The sequence below is a fragment of the Cryptotermes secundus genome, unplaced genomic scaffold, assembly GCF_002891405.2.
Source record: "Cryptotermes secundus unplaced genomic scaffold, Csec_1.0 scaffold1768, whole genome shotgun sequence".
Classification (NCBI taxonomy): domain Eukaryota; kingdom Metazoa; phylum Arthropoda; class Insecta; order Blattodea; family Kalotermitidae; genus Cryptotermes; species Cryptotermes secundus.
Window position 1 is genome coordinate 104,542 of NW_019724619.1, and position 16,882 is coordinate 121,423.

The following is a 16,882-nucleotide window of genomic DNA, read 5'->3' on the forward strand; positions in this document are numbered from 1 at the left end:
CATATTTAAACTGTACAAGTATATCTGAAGCCTGGGGTGGAAATTAATATATGTTCATATGCTGTTTTTGTTGAGCAGTTGACTCATTATATTCAATGTGAAAATAACCCACTTTTCTGCAACTACAAAATATATATTACTTGCAGAACAGGTTGAAAATACTTATGGCATCTGTTGACACATGGACATTCCTGCATAACATACTAAGGAAATGCAGCCTGTGAAATTTAACTTGATTTATTTTACATAAAACCTCTGTTTTCTAAGCAAGCATTGCATTTTGAGACAATATTTCTAAAGGATAGTAAAACTGTCATCTGCATTTCATGAACTAAATATACATGATGATTTCTGCAGATGTTTCAAATTGTGACAGTTTATGTAGCAACTTAAAGTAAGCTATACTTCATAAAAGCAAAGACCAGAACACACAAAAGTTGTAGATCCATCTGTCAAATCTATCAACCAATTTCATATTGTGATGGTTTATGTAGCAACTTAAAGTACACTATAAATCATAAAAACAAAGAACAAAAACACATACAAGTTGTACATACAATGCCTAACCACTCTTAGCCTCATTTCAACCTCAAAAGTCACCATCTGGCTATGACATATGTATTCTAACAAAACTGCTCTTAACCATTTATGATACTAATATTAGCCAATATTGTGGCAAGTGTCATAACTGAAAATTCGAATTAATAACTTATGCATAAAATTGTTGTTGTTGTTGTTGTTATTGTTATTATGCTATATGCTATTGGAATGAGGATATTTAACCATCTTCCTATAAATATAAAATCATTATCATATAAAATTAAATTGTTTAAACCAGCATTAAAGAGATATCTTTGCTCGTGGTCATTTTATTCATTAAAGGAGTATTTTAATCAAAATAATTTGTAAAATACTGATTGGATGTAAATGGGATTAACTGTATGTTATATTTTTTAATTATGTTTATTACTTAGTATTATGTGATGTTTTATGATTAATGTTTAATGATTGTGACGAATGAACTTGGAGTAGTAAGAAGTAAAAGGTTGTATTTCTAACAGTGTATGAATCTATGTTGTTATGATATGGCTTGATTTAATGTTACACCATGTATCTTTTTATGTTTTGTATGAGATTGTATAAGTTGACTAGCTCTATATCCTATGGGTGCTAAAGCCCCTGTACAGGATTTGTGGAGTTATTTAATAACAACAGACAATAAACAATTATTATTAGGTCATAGCAATTAGGCTACAGACTGGACAACTGATGAATCTGGGTTCAATTTCCAGAAGGAGCAAGAGTTCTCATGACAATAGGACCCACAATGGCTAGTGGGCACATTCAGCCTTTTAATAATGGGTACTAGGGGCTGTAAAGTGGCAGCAGTGTGAAGCTGACTGCCCCCATCTAGTGCCAAGATTAAAAATGGTGTAGCTATACCTCCATTCTGGCATCTCTTCATGGAGTGGTGCTTAATTAGATATGCATAGGGATTATTTTAGCTTTACCTTTTTTCCCTGTCTGCAGTGCCAGGTCAGGTAATTACCATAGAGATGGCAAAAATTTTAACAGTTCTGTTCTGGCAAAACATGATTTTTTATAACATGTTCCACTGAAGCACTACTATCATGTCACACTGAAAAGCTACTGACATGTAAAACTGAAGAGCTAAGTGGAGTAATCATATTTCAGGGCTTGCATCTATTCTGACATAAATTTCATCCAAAACATGTTACTTCGTGTTCCAGGACCACATGTCACTTATTGGAAGACACTGGTGAATTAAGGGCTGCAAAAGCATGAAATTGTTGCTTAATGCTGCAATGGCATGGCAACAAAATTTTCATAACATAGTTGAGCAATAAAATAGATTCTTTGTATTAAAGTATTATTCATAAATAATGAATAAAAATTATCTGTAAATGACAAAATACAAATATACAGCAATCTGTGGTACATTTCAATATGAAACAGAGAAAATATTTAATATATAAAATAATTACAAGACCAATAATGAAGTTTAGAAAAAAAAATCTTTATTCTCTATACCTGCAAAATGTCTTCATGGGCTTTCAGTGCATTCATATAATAACCAACACAAATTTCGCACATTCTTATGGGATGAGCATGTCTTATAGCACACTGTGTGAAATTTGCTGTGGAATTGGCAAAATATTCAAGGCGGCTCTTACAGTCTTCCACAGAATTTATCACCTTATCATGGCTGTATCTGAAAATCACATACATACAATTGTTAATAACATGGTACAGTCATTGTAAGAAAGACATTTTGTAACTACAGGTTAACTCTCTTACCGCGTAGTTTTATAGCATATATGGTATAATAATATGTGATAACACTAGATCTATGAAGCAAATACAATAATACTTCGTATTTCATTTCATTTTTTGTACCACTACAATGCACTCAGAAACCAGCATTAACAATTGTAGTGCACAAATTCAACAACATTTTAGAAAATAAATTTACTCTATCTCAGTCATTCTATATGAGTTCTCATCTTGTTGACGCTTTCTTGGTGCATGGTATATTAGCACTGAATGAAAAATGACTGTATTATATGTATATTACAGAATTTGGAGGAGCAAGAGAGACTTTTTTATGAATTTCCTCAGCTCCTCTAGGAGCCATTTTGGATAGTACTTTAAAACAGGTCATCATTGAATGCCCTTCCAAACTCTTTAGTTTATAACCCATCAACATGAGAAAGACTTGTGAAACCGAACTATTTTAATTTCAAAAGCATCACTGAATTTCTGTACTACTACTAGTTTTAAGTTAAATGTTCAGAATGAAATGAAGCGAAAGATTAGACGTTATATTTTATTCCACTCGCTTCACATTGTCACATATGTTGTACACAATACAACAAAAATTAACTTAGTTACCAAATGACCTTTATCTTTTCCTCCATTTTTTAAATTTGTTTCTCAGATAATTTACAGATTCTGCACCAACCACAGAACTGGCTACATACTGAAGACGAAATAGTGGGATTATAAATAACGAATCACGAAGGATGTGGGAAAATTTAATTCGTGGTTTATTTTATGGTAGTCTCCTCAAGGGAGCGAGGCTTGCTGTCCCTTTTGTTTGGAACAAAATCATAAACACTGATCTTACTTTTAAGGTTCCATTTAGTAATACAACGGTGAAAGGACTATCTTGCAAGACACCATTTGGTACCGGGCTTTAATGCCTTTCTGTAAGACCACCGACGACTGAGTCAGTCGCAGCGATACAATATATCACAAAATGTATATCTCACCTTATTTGTCCTTCCACCAGTGAAGGAAACAGCGACGGGCCGCTCTTTACATATGCAAATAATAAGGCACATAAAAGGTACTCGAAATTAGCCTGTGCCATTAAACTTTTCTCGTATATTACAATGACATTTCTCTCATGAACTACATCCACGTGAAAAACACATCTAATCTGGCAACATAGCATTATTTATCAGGTATACCAATGTAGGCAATAAACATTCTCTTTAGCAACTCAAATATGAAAACTGTCAAACATGCACGTACACCTGTTGAACAAACGTCTGTATCACACAGAACTTCAATAACGAAACCGGAACTTCAAATTATGACTTGTAACATACAGCAAATTCGCTCTCTGTTACCCCTTTAGCGAAGTCACCCGTTCGTTCCAATTAATCAGTTCTGTGTTTAGGAATGTCCTATACATCCCAGCTAATTGAGTGATCTTCCGTTAAGTTCGTTAAAGTCTGTATGGTCTGTATACACACCATTCCAGTGGATACGAACCCACTCTTATACTACCTACCACGGATCAATCTACCAACTCTCCTACCATCTATTCCAACATCAATATAGCGGTGTGCTTTCTTTCGATTCCGGGACGACACTAGCGCCACAAGTTGGTCCAAGAAAATTAGATTTGTAATATGGGTTCCAGAGGGTTCGAGTATGATCCGGTATAGTGAAGGGATTTACTTGGTGGGAGGGCTTTACTTTGCAGACCGGCTCTGGGAACCACCCAGCCACCTATTCAACGGGCACTGTGGACACTTTCCCAAGGAGTTAAGCGGCAGGGGGGTATGTCTGACTACTCACCTCCTCCTGGTACCGCGATCAAGAATAGTGGACTTTATAGACTGCATCCTTTGTGTATGTAATATTTAATTTCTTATATTATGACCGTCGACACAAGTAATATAAGAATATCTTCAATAAAGACAATAGGTGTTGGTACATAATTACATTAACATCAACAGGAGGCAACATTCAAACCTACATTTCTGAAACACCTAAGCTTCCACGATAATCTAGGATAAAAGTGAAAAGTGGAAGAAATAACAACCAGACTTTATACCATACAGTAGTATATATGATGTACAAGACAACAAGCAAGATACAACAAGCCCCCCCCCCCTTCAGCATACCAACCCATGTCAGTAGAAGATCGCACTTGAACTAGCACAGCATCTAATCTGTGTTTTACATACAACATACAATGAATTTTTATGCCATTTATATTTTTAATACTTTTAATATTTCACATTTTCATTTTATCTTTATGTTTTTAGTCATTATATATACTAAAATACAGATATATACCTCATATATACGTGTAAATATATACCGTATTTACGCATGTATAGGCCGCGTGCGTGTATAGGCCGCAGCACAATTTTCAGACAGAAATTATAGAAAAAATAATTTTCTTGGAATATTATTTCAGGAGTAGAAATTATTCCGAAATTTGGTAAAGTTAAATTTTTTTTAAATGAAGTGTGATTTCGAATATTTCGAATATAAGCCGCACCCCAGTTTTCCTCTTGAATTTTTGGCAAAAAATGTGCGGCCCATACATGCGTAAATACGGTATTCGCTAGCAACGCAGCCATCAGTTGCAAGAATACGAATCCGTATTATAACCAATTTTAATAACTTGAGTTATGTTCGTGAGTGCCTGATGATGACCTAATTATATGATCGAAACATGTAGCGCAGTTACGTTCATATTAAACACGTAAGATATATACTAACACCTATTGTCTTTATCGAAGATATTTCCATATTACTTATATATAAGGAATTAAAAAGAATAGAGGAGTTACACCTCTGCTACCCCATGTTTTCATGGCGTGGTGCTTAATTAATTAAGCACAGGAATTTTACCTTTTGATATAGGTTAGAGTACATAGTGATCCATAAATTCAAAAGACAGCAACGATACCAATACACACTAAAGGAACTGCGTCAGAATACTATAGGAATGCAGTATAGAACACGTATTACTAAATACTAAGTATACAGCATGCACAGATCGCACGAGAGATCTTTTACATGTTGAACAAACCTTGACAATCGGGAAACTAGCAGAATCAGTCACAGCCACGGGGAGAAACACAATCACAGACGATAATGGTATATGTGGCAACTCACGGGTACCAAATAACTTGTGATAAACATATTTGATGCTACAGAAAGACCCCCTGATATTCAATGCAATAATTGAAGGCGCAGCGCAAACGAGCAAGAAAGAAAGAATGTACAAAAACTTATGCTATCGTCGATGACATTGCAATGACCTACACATCGATACAAGGACTATAAGTCTTTCAAGGATAGAGAAAAATAGAGTGGAAAATTAAACATTATAGGAGGAATGGATATTACTCTGTCAATAGCAAAAAAATAAAATACCGGAAAACAACGATGAGATTGTGTGACTTTATTCAGTGAATGACTGAAAGACTGCAGTAAAATGAATTGTACTGATCACTACAAGGAGAAAGAAGGATGAGGAGGAGAAGAAGGGGAGGAGGAGATAAAGGACAAGGAAATGGAGATCTACATATACATGGAAAACAAACATTAAATCCATTATGGAAAGTCGGGGTTCGGAAGAGAGAGGCCGGAAAAACAGGTTATTGCGTAAACTGAAGGCAGTAAATCCATTAAGGGACACGAGGAAGAAGAAAAAAAAAGAGGCAGTAAGTCAAATTTCTGATCAATGAGCTAGAAAATCAAGATTTCTTGATGATATCTTGTTAATATACTACGTAGGTCTATGTATAATCTGAACTTATTCAACGTTCTGCTGCCAGGTTACGGAGCATAAATCCTACATTTGATTCCCAGGCTATTCCTCTTATCTGTCCTGTCTAGATCTAGCCTGTAGCTTACCCACAAGTTCTCCTGATAGCAGAGTGCAAAGCTCACTACTAAATCTAATGCCCGCTTTACCCTTAACACTTTTAGGATCAACCCTCAATATACTTGCATCTAACATGCCAGCTGGACCAACCCTGCATGTATTCGTTCCCGGTTTGTTATTTTTGTCTTCATGTCGACACTAAACACATTCGTACTGTACAATCTTTGCATACCTGCATGTTCGTAGCTGTTCAACGAATATAGTTGAAACGGTAGTAAACATTTTCTTTCATGCAAAACCGACAGAATAAATGGAGTAAAATCTGGAATACTCACAATGTATATGTCCAGAGGAATGTCACTACAAAAACAAGTAAAAAGGTAAATCTATCCCTGTAACAGGCCGTGGAGGCCTATAGGTTTGTGAGACGTCGAGGCTCCTGCAATTTCTAGACAGTCGGCTCATAGATGGCCGTGAGGTTGTCAGCCTTACTCGCCGGTCTACCTTTACTCCCAGGAAGAATTGTGGTACTCATTTCTTTCAGAGGCTGAGTCGACGACAGGACCATAGTGTGGCTGGAGGGATTAGGTCAATTGAAAACTTCAATGACCTCATCGGGAATCGAAACCGCTACCTTCCGGCTTTGTGACTCAACTAACTACCGCGTGTCCTCTACGAAAACAAGTAGAAATCATTAAATTAAAATATGTAGTCAGAATCAAAGGATTCCACAGCCTTTATGGTCTTACATCAAACTAATGAGTCGTTACTGTAGTAAAGTGCTGTTATTTTTGGCATGGCATTACAATGTGAAACTAAAGAGTGTTCACCTCTCGGGTTAGTCATACTCTTCTAAAGCGTCATTTGTCATCGACAAGATGTAGAAAACTGTCGTTTCTATAGGCCTCAAATTTATGTAACATCTATGTGAAACCTGGTATCTTAAACTTTCGGGGTTTTTTTTTTTTTTCAGATAGAGCAGATTGTCATATGAGTAATGGAAAGACTTGTGAAGTTATACTTCATAAAAGAGAAAACAGTAATCAACGATTTGTGATTCAAATGATTACGCGGTTTCACGGATGTTCGAAATTCGGAAAACAGACCGAACACGTCCTGTGGTTAAACAAATACAAAATGCCAGACGAGTGTAGGTATGGCTACGGCTTCCAATTGATGTGACTAGTCGTGTGGAAATTTATGAAAACTTCATGCATTTGCGATCACGCATTTAAGGAACAGGAGAAACATTCATTCACACATAATCCCAAACTCTTAGATAACAAACAGCGCTGGGTGTCTTTATATATAAATTCTCTACGGAGGATTCGAAGATGTCAGTTGGTGAACTTAACTCCTCTCTAGAACAGCTAAGATGGCTTCTCTTATCCAGGTACGTGACGGGGTCAGAGGAAAAATTAACGTACTTTCGTTATGTTTATTTGTGTGTATATTTATATGGGGGGATAGCTCGGAACATAGACTGAGGGTGTTGAGGAGAATATTTGGACCAAAGAGAGATGAAATCACAGGAGGTTGGAGAAAACTGCATAATGAGGAGCTTCATAACTTGTACTCTTCTCCAAGTATAATTAGAGTGATCAAGTCGAGGAGGATGAGGTGGGCAGGTCATGTAGCACGAATGGGGGAGAGGAGGAATGCGTATAGGATATTGGTGGGAAAGCCAGAAGGAAGGAGACCACAGGGAAGACCAAGGCGTAGGTGGGTGGACAATATTAGAATGGATCTTAGAGAGATAGGATGGGATGGTATGGATTGGATAGATCTGGCTCAGGATAGGGACCAGTGGAGGGCTCTTGTGAACACGGTGATGAACCTTCGGGTTCCATAAAATGCTGGGAAATTCTAGAGTAGCTGCAGAATTGGCGGCTCCTCAAGAAGGGCTCAGCTCCATGAGTAAGTAAGTAAGTCGGGATAGCTCAGTCGGTGTAGCGAGGGACCATGACCTGGACAGCTGGGGTTCAAATCCCTGCTGGGGCAAGATTTTTCTCTTCTCCATAACGTCCAGAACGGTTTTGAGGCCCACTCAGCCTCCTATCCAACGGATACCGGGGGCGATTTCTCCGGCAGTAAAGCGGCCGGAGCGTGAAACTGACCACTCGCCTTTATTTTGTGCCAAGTTCAAAAATGGTGGAGCTAAGAATATACCTCAACTCCCCCTTATGTCTTCATGGCACAGTGCTTAATTAATTAAGCACAGGGACAGCTTTACCTTTTTATACGCACGTATGGTTTGTTTAACGACGTTTTAAACAGTTGAGATTATATAAGGATCTAGAATTCCAAATGAATATTGGATTATAAGAATGTGAAAGGAAGCGAATGTTGCTTGACATATTTACTATGCCGGCGTTTGCATGGAGGAACTGAGGGAAACCACGAAAAACCAAAAACCTCAGTTAGAATAGCTAGTCGGTATGGATAACACAGCATTATGTTATACCGAACCTATCTGGAAATATGAAATCCATTTAGCATTTCGGTTGAGAAAACTAAAGGAAGAAGACCAATTAGGGAACTGAGGTGGAACTGAAAGGAACTATTAGATGTAAATGCGAACTGGACTGAACAGACTGAGGTTAGGTTAGAACTGCGGCCTTTTCTGAACATGATGATGAAATTTTCTTTTTTACAAAAAGAAATAATTTATCTACTACCTGAATAACAATACTTAAGTATGACTGAGAGCAGATAATGTCATTTAACAAATGGAATTCTATCAAGAATACATGAACAGTATGGAGAAGTCTCTATCGGTGTAACCAGAACTCGGTGAGGAACTGCAGAATAACATGTCATTTCAGGTGTTGGCTACACTGATGCTCCTCTGGACCACCGTGTCAGGGCAGTATGGATACAGCTACAGCTCGTTCTCTGGGCCTGTATCGGGAGAAATACGTCAGGTTCCTGTTCAACATCATTACAACCCCCACCAGCACGTTGCAGCGACACATCACCACCCTTCTTACAATGCTAAAGTCGATTACGTGGTAAGCAACACAGGCCTATGCTTTCATCTGTAGACTAAGACACATATGTGATTATCCATTCAATTCCCAACAAGAAAATAAAAGGAAGCAGCGCACATCGTAATATCCAGAGCTATGATAGAGCAGTCAGGAGTTTATAGTGCCTAGACTATGAAGTGGGAGACCCGAATTCAGTTCCTCGCAGGGACAGATATTTTCTTTTCTGTTCCCCTTACTCATCCAACTGGAATCTTTAACTGGGAATAAAGCTGGTCACTCACATACATCTAGCATAGGGGTCATGAATACGTGCGACTATACCTCACCTCCCAGAACCCTTCACAGCAGCACTTAAACACAAGGACACATTTACTTTTCGCTCATATTAAATCATAATCGGGGATCCGGGATAGCGTACTAGGTATCGCGACTGCCTACGGGCTGGACCTTCGAGTCCCAGTAGAGTCAAGAATTTCCTTTTCTTCATGTCGTCCGGGCCGATTCTGGAGTTCACCCAACCTCCTATCCAACAGGTGCCGGGGGGTCTTTCCCTGGGAGTAAAGCGGCCCGGACGTAAAGCTGACCACTCACCTCCAGCTAGTTCCGAGGTCAAGAAAATGTGGATCTATACATCCACTCCCCTATACGCCTTCATGGCATAGTGCTTAATTAGTTAAGTACAGGGAGACACATTTACTTTACTTTAATCCATAATCTCTATAGATTAAGTTCATGAAAACCAGAGGCAAGAAAAATACAGACGTATAAATTGGATTTAGTGAGAGTGCACCAGGTCAGATGGAAAAAGACTGACACTGAACCAGCAGACAGTTCGATATTTTTCTGTTAGATGGACTATTAAAAAGAGCCGGGATAGCACAGTCGGTATAGTGACTCGCTACTGGCTGGACGACCGAGGGGTCGGAGTTCGAGTCCCGGTAGGGTCAAGAATTTTCACTTCTCCATGTCGTCCAGACCGACTCTGGGGTCCACCCAACTTCCTATCCAGTGGTTACAGGGGGCTCTTCCCCCGGGAGTAAAGCGGCCGGAGCGTGAAGCTGATCGCTCACCTCCAATAAGTGCCAAGGTCAAGAAAATATGGGTTTATACATCCACTCTCCCATACGCCTTAATGGCGAGGTGCTTAATTAGTTAAGCGCAGGGACGACTTTACCTTTTTTTTTTCTTTGCACTACAGCCCCAGTGGGCCTAGGCTTACCTCCATGAACTTCTCCGTTCACTTCGGTTTTTCTAGATCTTACACATTCGATAGGACTCCTTGTGCGGGTGATCAGCCCGTCGCAAGGCCTCTATCTGTACACAAACACAGAAAAACGCACACACACAAACTAAACATCCATGCCCTGAGTGGGATTCGAACCCACGATCCCGGTTTCAAAGCGAGCGAAGACAGTACATGCCTTAGACCGCTCGGCTACTGTGACCGGCCAGGGACAGGGAATATTAATCAAACCTTAGATACAGACTTTCACGTATCTTTTTAAGTGAGTTATTTAACGACGCTTTCAGCATCGAGATAACTGATGGATTGGAAGGATTAGTTGTGGCTTAATAGAGGCACTATTCCAGCATTTGCCTGGACGTAGTGAGGAAAACCGCGAAACCTCAGTCAGGACTGTTCATGTACCGGCAGAGATTCAAGCCGAATACAAGTCTATAGCGTTATAGACGAGCCTGTTCTATTTGTCTGTTTGTTTCTGTCTTTCATATAAAGGAGACATAGAACAGCAGTTAAGAGGCTAGAATTTCTTATCTATATATCTAGTATTTAACCAAAGACTCACTGGCGTCAAATTGTTCCGAATAATACAATTCGAGATAGGCTGTGTGAGGGGATGTTAAAATGGAGCTTAGCGAAATGAGGTTCGAAGATGAGGACTAAGAAAAACTGACAGGATAAGGACCAGTGACGAGCTATTGTGAGCATGGGCTTTTATGGAACCCGAAAGTTTATCACCGTTATCACAAAAACCTGCCACCGGATCCTATCCTGATCCAACTGAATCCAATCCACATTATCGAGCCGTATTTATTTGCGATCCACTTTAATATTTCTTCCTCTCTACCACCAGATCTTCCAAATTATCACTTACCTTCATATTTTCCTCTAAAATGCGTACGTATTTCTCACCTGTCCCATGCGTGCTACGTGCTTTGGTTGGTTCAGTATCGCAGTTACAAACGAATCCCAAGAGGTTTGCTTATAAACAGGAGGGACGAGTTGTGCAAAAGTTCGTGGTTACTGAGTAGGGAAAACGACTGGAAGCTTCCCATTGCCCGAAGGAACTTTGGGAATTCTTTATCTTTACTTCCATGAAGCTTCTTGAACCTAACAACTTCTCAGCTCGTTTTATCGGGGGCAGTTGGAAGGTGAAGTATTAGTAAATGACCTCTCGCGTTCTTCTAGCGCCGAAATAAAGCCGTCCCGTCCTCAAATTCATATTTCTCTTGATTATCTCTACAATGTCATAGCTCAGAAGGTCAGACAATGTCTTCCTACCGCAGAGGTGATTTCATGTGAGATCCGTGGTTGCCGAAGCGCCACTGGATAAAATTATTCTGAGTTTCTTCGTTTTCCCCTGCTAATAACTATTCCATCATTGCTCCGTACTTATCTACCGCAGCCACTTGATATGTGCCACACATCTGACTGCAGTACACTGCCACGTCCCCGGTCTTGAGACTTCATCTGTGACCCAACGTTTCGCTGCTCGCAGAATAAGGAAGTTAAGCATTTTATATAGTGCACGAAAGGGGGAGTGCTATGCATAATGAAATAGAACACACATGGCTTATACTTAGACATTAAATGTTTGACTTTGGCATGGAAGGACTGAAGAAAACAAAGAACTTCAGGTAGGTTAGCCGGACTCCGAAGAGTATGTGTAGTGCAGTGTATGAAACAGGAGTGATAACATTCCATCGCGAGCTTATTTAGTGACTAACCTACTGCTTACGCAACAATATCTGTAATAGAGAAAGCACGCGGTATGATCAAGTGGTTATGTAAGATCTGGTGACCACATGGTCCAACCGTGACGCAGGGCAGAGAGAGCGCCATGCCTCGTTTATTTCGCGCCGTTTCACCCACACACTGCGACCTGCTCTTGGGAGAGATCGGCTTCTGACCGAAGTATTGTGATGGAAATGAAGGCGTGACCAATGTTCAACCAGATCTAAACTCGTCAGCTCCTCGCTACAGAGCTCAGTATATTCGGAATGTCCTTAGTTCCACAGTGATGGGGTTTCATTATTTAGGGTGATCAAATCAAGAACTCTGAACTGGGCGATACATGTAATTAAAAAAAAAAAAGATATTTTCTTTCGGGGCCATCCTGACGAGGACCAACGAGACAACCAGTCGAATCATGTAAAATATATCGGTGTAATCTTCGATGAGAGGATTGCATGCAGACTGCACATAGAAATGATTAAAGCCAAGGCCTTCAGAGTATTGATTATAATCGACTCCTTATTCAAAATTGAGCGTTTAAGCGCCAACATTAAATTAACCCTCCATAAGCAATGCTTGCCGGTCACGGTAGCCGAGCAGTCTAAGGCATGCACTGTCTTCGCTCGCTCGGAAGCCGGGATCGTGGGTTCGAATCCCACTCAGGGCATGGATGTTTTTGTGCGTTTTTCTATGTTTGTCTACAGGTAGAGGCCTTGCGACGAGCTGATCACTCGCTCAAAGAGTCCTACCGTATGTGTAAGATCTAGAAAAACCGAAGTGAACTGAGTTCATGGAGGTAGGCCTAGGCCCAGTGGGGCTGTAGTGCCAAGGAAAAAAAAAAGGCACTGCTTAGCTCAGTAATGACTTATGCTTCCCCCGCCTGGAAATTAACGGCAGGCACCTACCTCCTAAAATTGCAGCACCCGCGAAACAAGGTTCTTCCCAACACTGCAAATTTCCCAAGATGCACACCGGTCCGCGATTTGCACACGGCTTTCAACCTTCTGTATGTATACGATTATATATCAAAACTGTGCAGGTAACAAGCAGAAATAATACAAAATCATGAGAATTAAAATGTTCGCAGCATAGGACAAGGCGAAGCCAGACATAGGAAATATAACAGACTTGCGATAATTTGAGTGACTAAGCTGCCGTTGTAGCATGAGAGAAGATAGACATGATTTGCTTTGCAAAGCCTGGACTGACAGAGGACTTGTATACAATGTACTTGACAAAGGCGAAGTGTATTCAAAAGAGAGAAACCTATGCTTTCGCCAGAAAGGATGTTGAATAAGGACTATGAACGCAACGGTTCAGTTACAAAAAAAAAATCTGGTTGTGAGCGTCAAGGGGCTTGGCGCCAAGATGAAATGGTTGGCGGTAAACCGCCAGTCGTAAAGTAACTCAGACTCTGACTGTGACGAGTCTAGAGAGAGTCTGCAGGCAAACAGACTAGTCCGAGTCTGCGGCTGCTGTGAAACAGTCGCCCCAGGTGGAGGGGTGGGAGGTGTAGAAGCCGCCACTGTTTTAAGCCGTTGCGTAGCAACTTTGAGTTAACTGTGAAACAGTCGCCGGCCAGTAAGGACGTGAACACGGAAGCTGAGGGATCTACTAGGTTGGGATCCTTCATGAGGCGACAACAGCTGAAGACCCAGCAGACCAAGAAGTTTTAGCGCGTGCTGTAGTGAACTGTGGAGTGCATAATTTGGCGATAGCGGCGTGGTTACGTGTTGTTGCGATCTGTAAGTATTCAATTTATATAAAATTACCAATACGAACCCCATTTACAGTCATTTAATCACGCGTGACATTTAGATGTGTATTTGATCCATAGAGTGTTAAGGTTTAGCCTGGACTTAACTGGCTTAGGTTAGGGTCCAGTAGCGAGTTCTTGTGAACATTCAGATTCCTCCAAATGGCAATGATTTATTGACCAGCTGAGCCAGTAACAGCTTCTCAAAGAGGATTCTTCTCAGCTGATATAGCTCCATAGTTATTGTCTTTGAATCTTTTACAGAAGAAATTGCCACAGAACGTACAGAGCACCGTATTTACCAACGATTCAAATTTAGGTACAGCATGGGGAAAAACAAAATCTTGAAAAGAAACTAGAAAGAGAAATAAGGATTAGAAGAGAGAAAAAACACGAATTTAAAACTTTGTAACTGTGTATCGATAGTAATATTAGGGGTCATAATCCTGTCAACATTGTCTCTCACGAAGTGGCATTTTATGTGACCGAAGGCAGCGGTGAATATTACGTGACTGAAATGATTATGTAATTCCTATGGAAGTGAACACAAGTATGTCATTTACAACATAAATTCGGAAGTAGTATGTAAGACCGCTGTAGCTGGAAAATGTTTCTATTTTGATATGTGAAAATATTAAACACGCAACTATGAAACTGTAGAGAACTGGAAGGAAATTCAATATTGTACCTATGAGACAAAGATGAGACTATCTTTGCTGCAAAATATGATATTAATGTTTAGCTATAGGCCAAAATATACATTTCGCTCCCAGGCGAAAATGCAATGTGAGAAAATTTAAATTTTTAAAATATACTAGGATTATAGGGCGAATCCATATCCAGTTATGAAACTTTAGTAAAAGATAAAGCGTGCATTTGGAAGCCATTTATATTCCGACATTGAGAATATCTTTTACATTGCTCAAAATTAAGTCAATTTCTTAAATAATTGCTACATTAATGCAACCGCACGGGTTATTGCTGTGAGCTGTAACAGGCCAGGAAACAAAAGAAGATTTTCACAGGTACAGATGTTGTGAGATGTCCTTAAGCTGTAATGAGCAAAATTCATAATTTCTTCGCTGCCTATTTAAACAAGTAAAATTTCTTTTAAAAAAATAACCGATTCCTATAATTTAAACTTTCAGAGCACTATTTAATCGATTGATGAATGAATTTATATGCATTAAAAGTGTGTTCACGGCGTGGCGCTTAATTAATTAAGTATAATTTTACCTTAATCTTCCTACTGCAGTAAAATTACAAAACTTCTTTAATTGAAGATTTTGTTTTCAGTTCTAAAGCGTGTCGTTTGTTTGTAAGTGTACTGTATGGCCGCGAATCACATCACAATTTTGGTTTTCCTTTAGGTCGGCGTCCGCATGTCGTAGTTTCCTTTATCCGGTCGTCATTACCCTGAAGAAAGACATTCGTTTGACTGGCAGAAAACCGGGCGAATGTATATATGTTTGATCCAGTATTGATGCCTACTAATCACAGTGGCCGCGCGGTCTAAGGCATGAACTGTTTCCAGCCGTTCAAATACTGGGATCGTGGGTTCGAATCCCACTTGAGACATGGATATCTTTGTCGTTCTGTGTGTAGGTAGCGGCCTTGCGACGGGCGGATCCTCCGACTGTGTAAAAGATCAAGAAACTGAAAAAGAGGCGAAGGCGCAACAAAGGGCTGTAGAGCCGTAGATAAATGATATTGATGCCTCACGGCAATTGCAGCTCGACGGTAGACAAGTCTTGCTGTCTCTCTTCCTCTCGTTTTCCTTGCTTCCTACAGCAAGGCGCTAGCCGCTATTGCCCTCTGATTGATACCACAACAATGTAGAATGGCAACGAAAGAAAATAACTGTCGTCATTCTACGCGTAGACTCAGAGCCATAGCCCAGATCAGCTTACTGTGGTTTTCAGCTATGCATTTATTTCATTTTGATGCATTAACAATCTGTAAATAACCAAAAATACTGGCGTCAAATAATCACAAAAACTGATGCAAAACTAATTAATCATATGAGAAGGAAATTTGTATTGTATGATGACAGATACTCATTATGAGATAATATTCGCATTTACACGTAGATCGGCAACATTTCCTGTTGCCTTCTCACTTCTGACATGTCCTCCTTTCTCCCATTTCCGACACGTCCTTTAGCTCTCTCACGTCTCATGTGTCATTTTGCGCTCTCACGTCTGGTGTGTTATTTTGCACTCTCACGTCTCATGTGTCATTTTGCACTCTCACGTCTCATGTGTCATTTTGCGCTCTCACGTCTGGTGTGTCATTTTGCACTCTCACGTCTGGTGTGTCCTTTTGCTTTCTTCCACAGGCTAAACCAGACTACACGTTCGCTTACGGCGTTGAGGATCCCCTGACGGGAAACTCTCAGAACCACAAAGAGACTCGTGATGGTGACGTAGTGAAGGGCCAGTACACGGTCCTGGACCCTGACGGCTCCACTCGTACAGTCACCTACACTGCTGATCCACAGAACGGGTTCCAAGCAACGGTGCACCAGTCAGCACCTTCGAACAGCGTGCACCAACAGGCACCTGCACCACGTGGCCACTATAACGGGGATTACTATTACCAGTAAAACGTAACGGACAAATATACGCCACAGTTCTTTATTACGACGAATGGACTTGGGGGGGGGGATAATATGACGGAAGTATATATACTGTTTAAAAGTAACTTTCAACGGAATTCGAATTTCCAGCAACGGCGGGAACTAGGCCAACACAGATACACGTGCAAACGAGTGAAGTTTATTCTTGTTTATGGCATCATAATACGCGTGAACTGAGATCTAAATTAAGTTAAGAGGAAGATTAACGATTTTTCCGTTACCTTCCCTTTGCAAGGAAGAATTATTTACTATTGTAACGCTATGTAACCGACACCATGCTATAAAGATGATTCAGTGCAGCATCTTGAAGGACTAATATGAGACACGTTACCTACGTCGAAGGCAATCTGACAATGTATTTCTG

The 16,882-nt window shown here is 40.0% G+C and overlaps 2 protein-coding genes across 2 annotated transcripts in view; one reads left to right on the plus strand and one right to left on the minus strand.

Moving 5' to 3' along the window:
• LOC111862589 (osteopetrosis-associated transmembrane protein 1) overlaps window positions 1-3,824 on the minus strand; it is a 10,423-nt gene extending 6,599 nt beyond the window's left edge. The window contains exons 1-2 of the mRNA XM_033750722.1: window positions 3,294-3,824; window positions 2,053-2,233 (exon numbers count right to left, since the gene is read on the minus strand). Coding sequence (XP_033606613.1) covers window positions 2,053-2,233; window positions 3,294-3,478 — 366 coding nt within the window. The 5' untranslated portion in view covers window positions 3,479-3,824. The remainder of the gene's footprint in view (window positions 1-2,052; window positions 2,234-3,293) is intronic.
• Window positions 3,825-3,919: 95 nt separating this feature from the next.
• LOC111862578 (cuticle protein 18.6-like) lies at window positions 3,920-16,485 on the plus strand. Its single transcript, XM_023848083.2, has 3 exons — window positions 3,920-4,092; window positions 8,986-9,171; window positions 16,219-16,485. Exons 1-3 carry the CDS (start codon window positions 3,964-3,966, stop codon window positions 16,483-16,485), a joined length of 582 nt encoding a protein of 193 aa, XP_023703851.2. The 5' UTR covers window positions 3,920-3,963.
• Window positions 16,486-16,882: the final 397 nt, after the last annotated feature.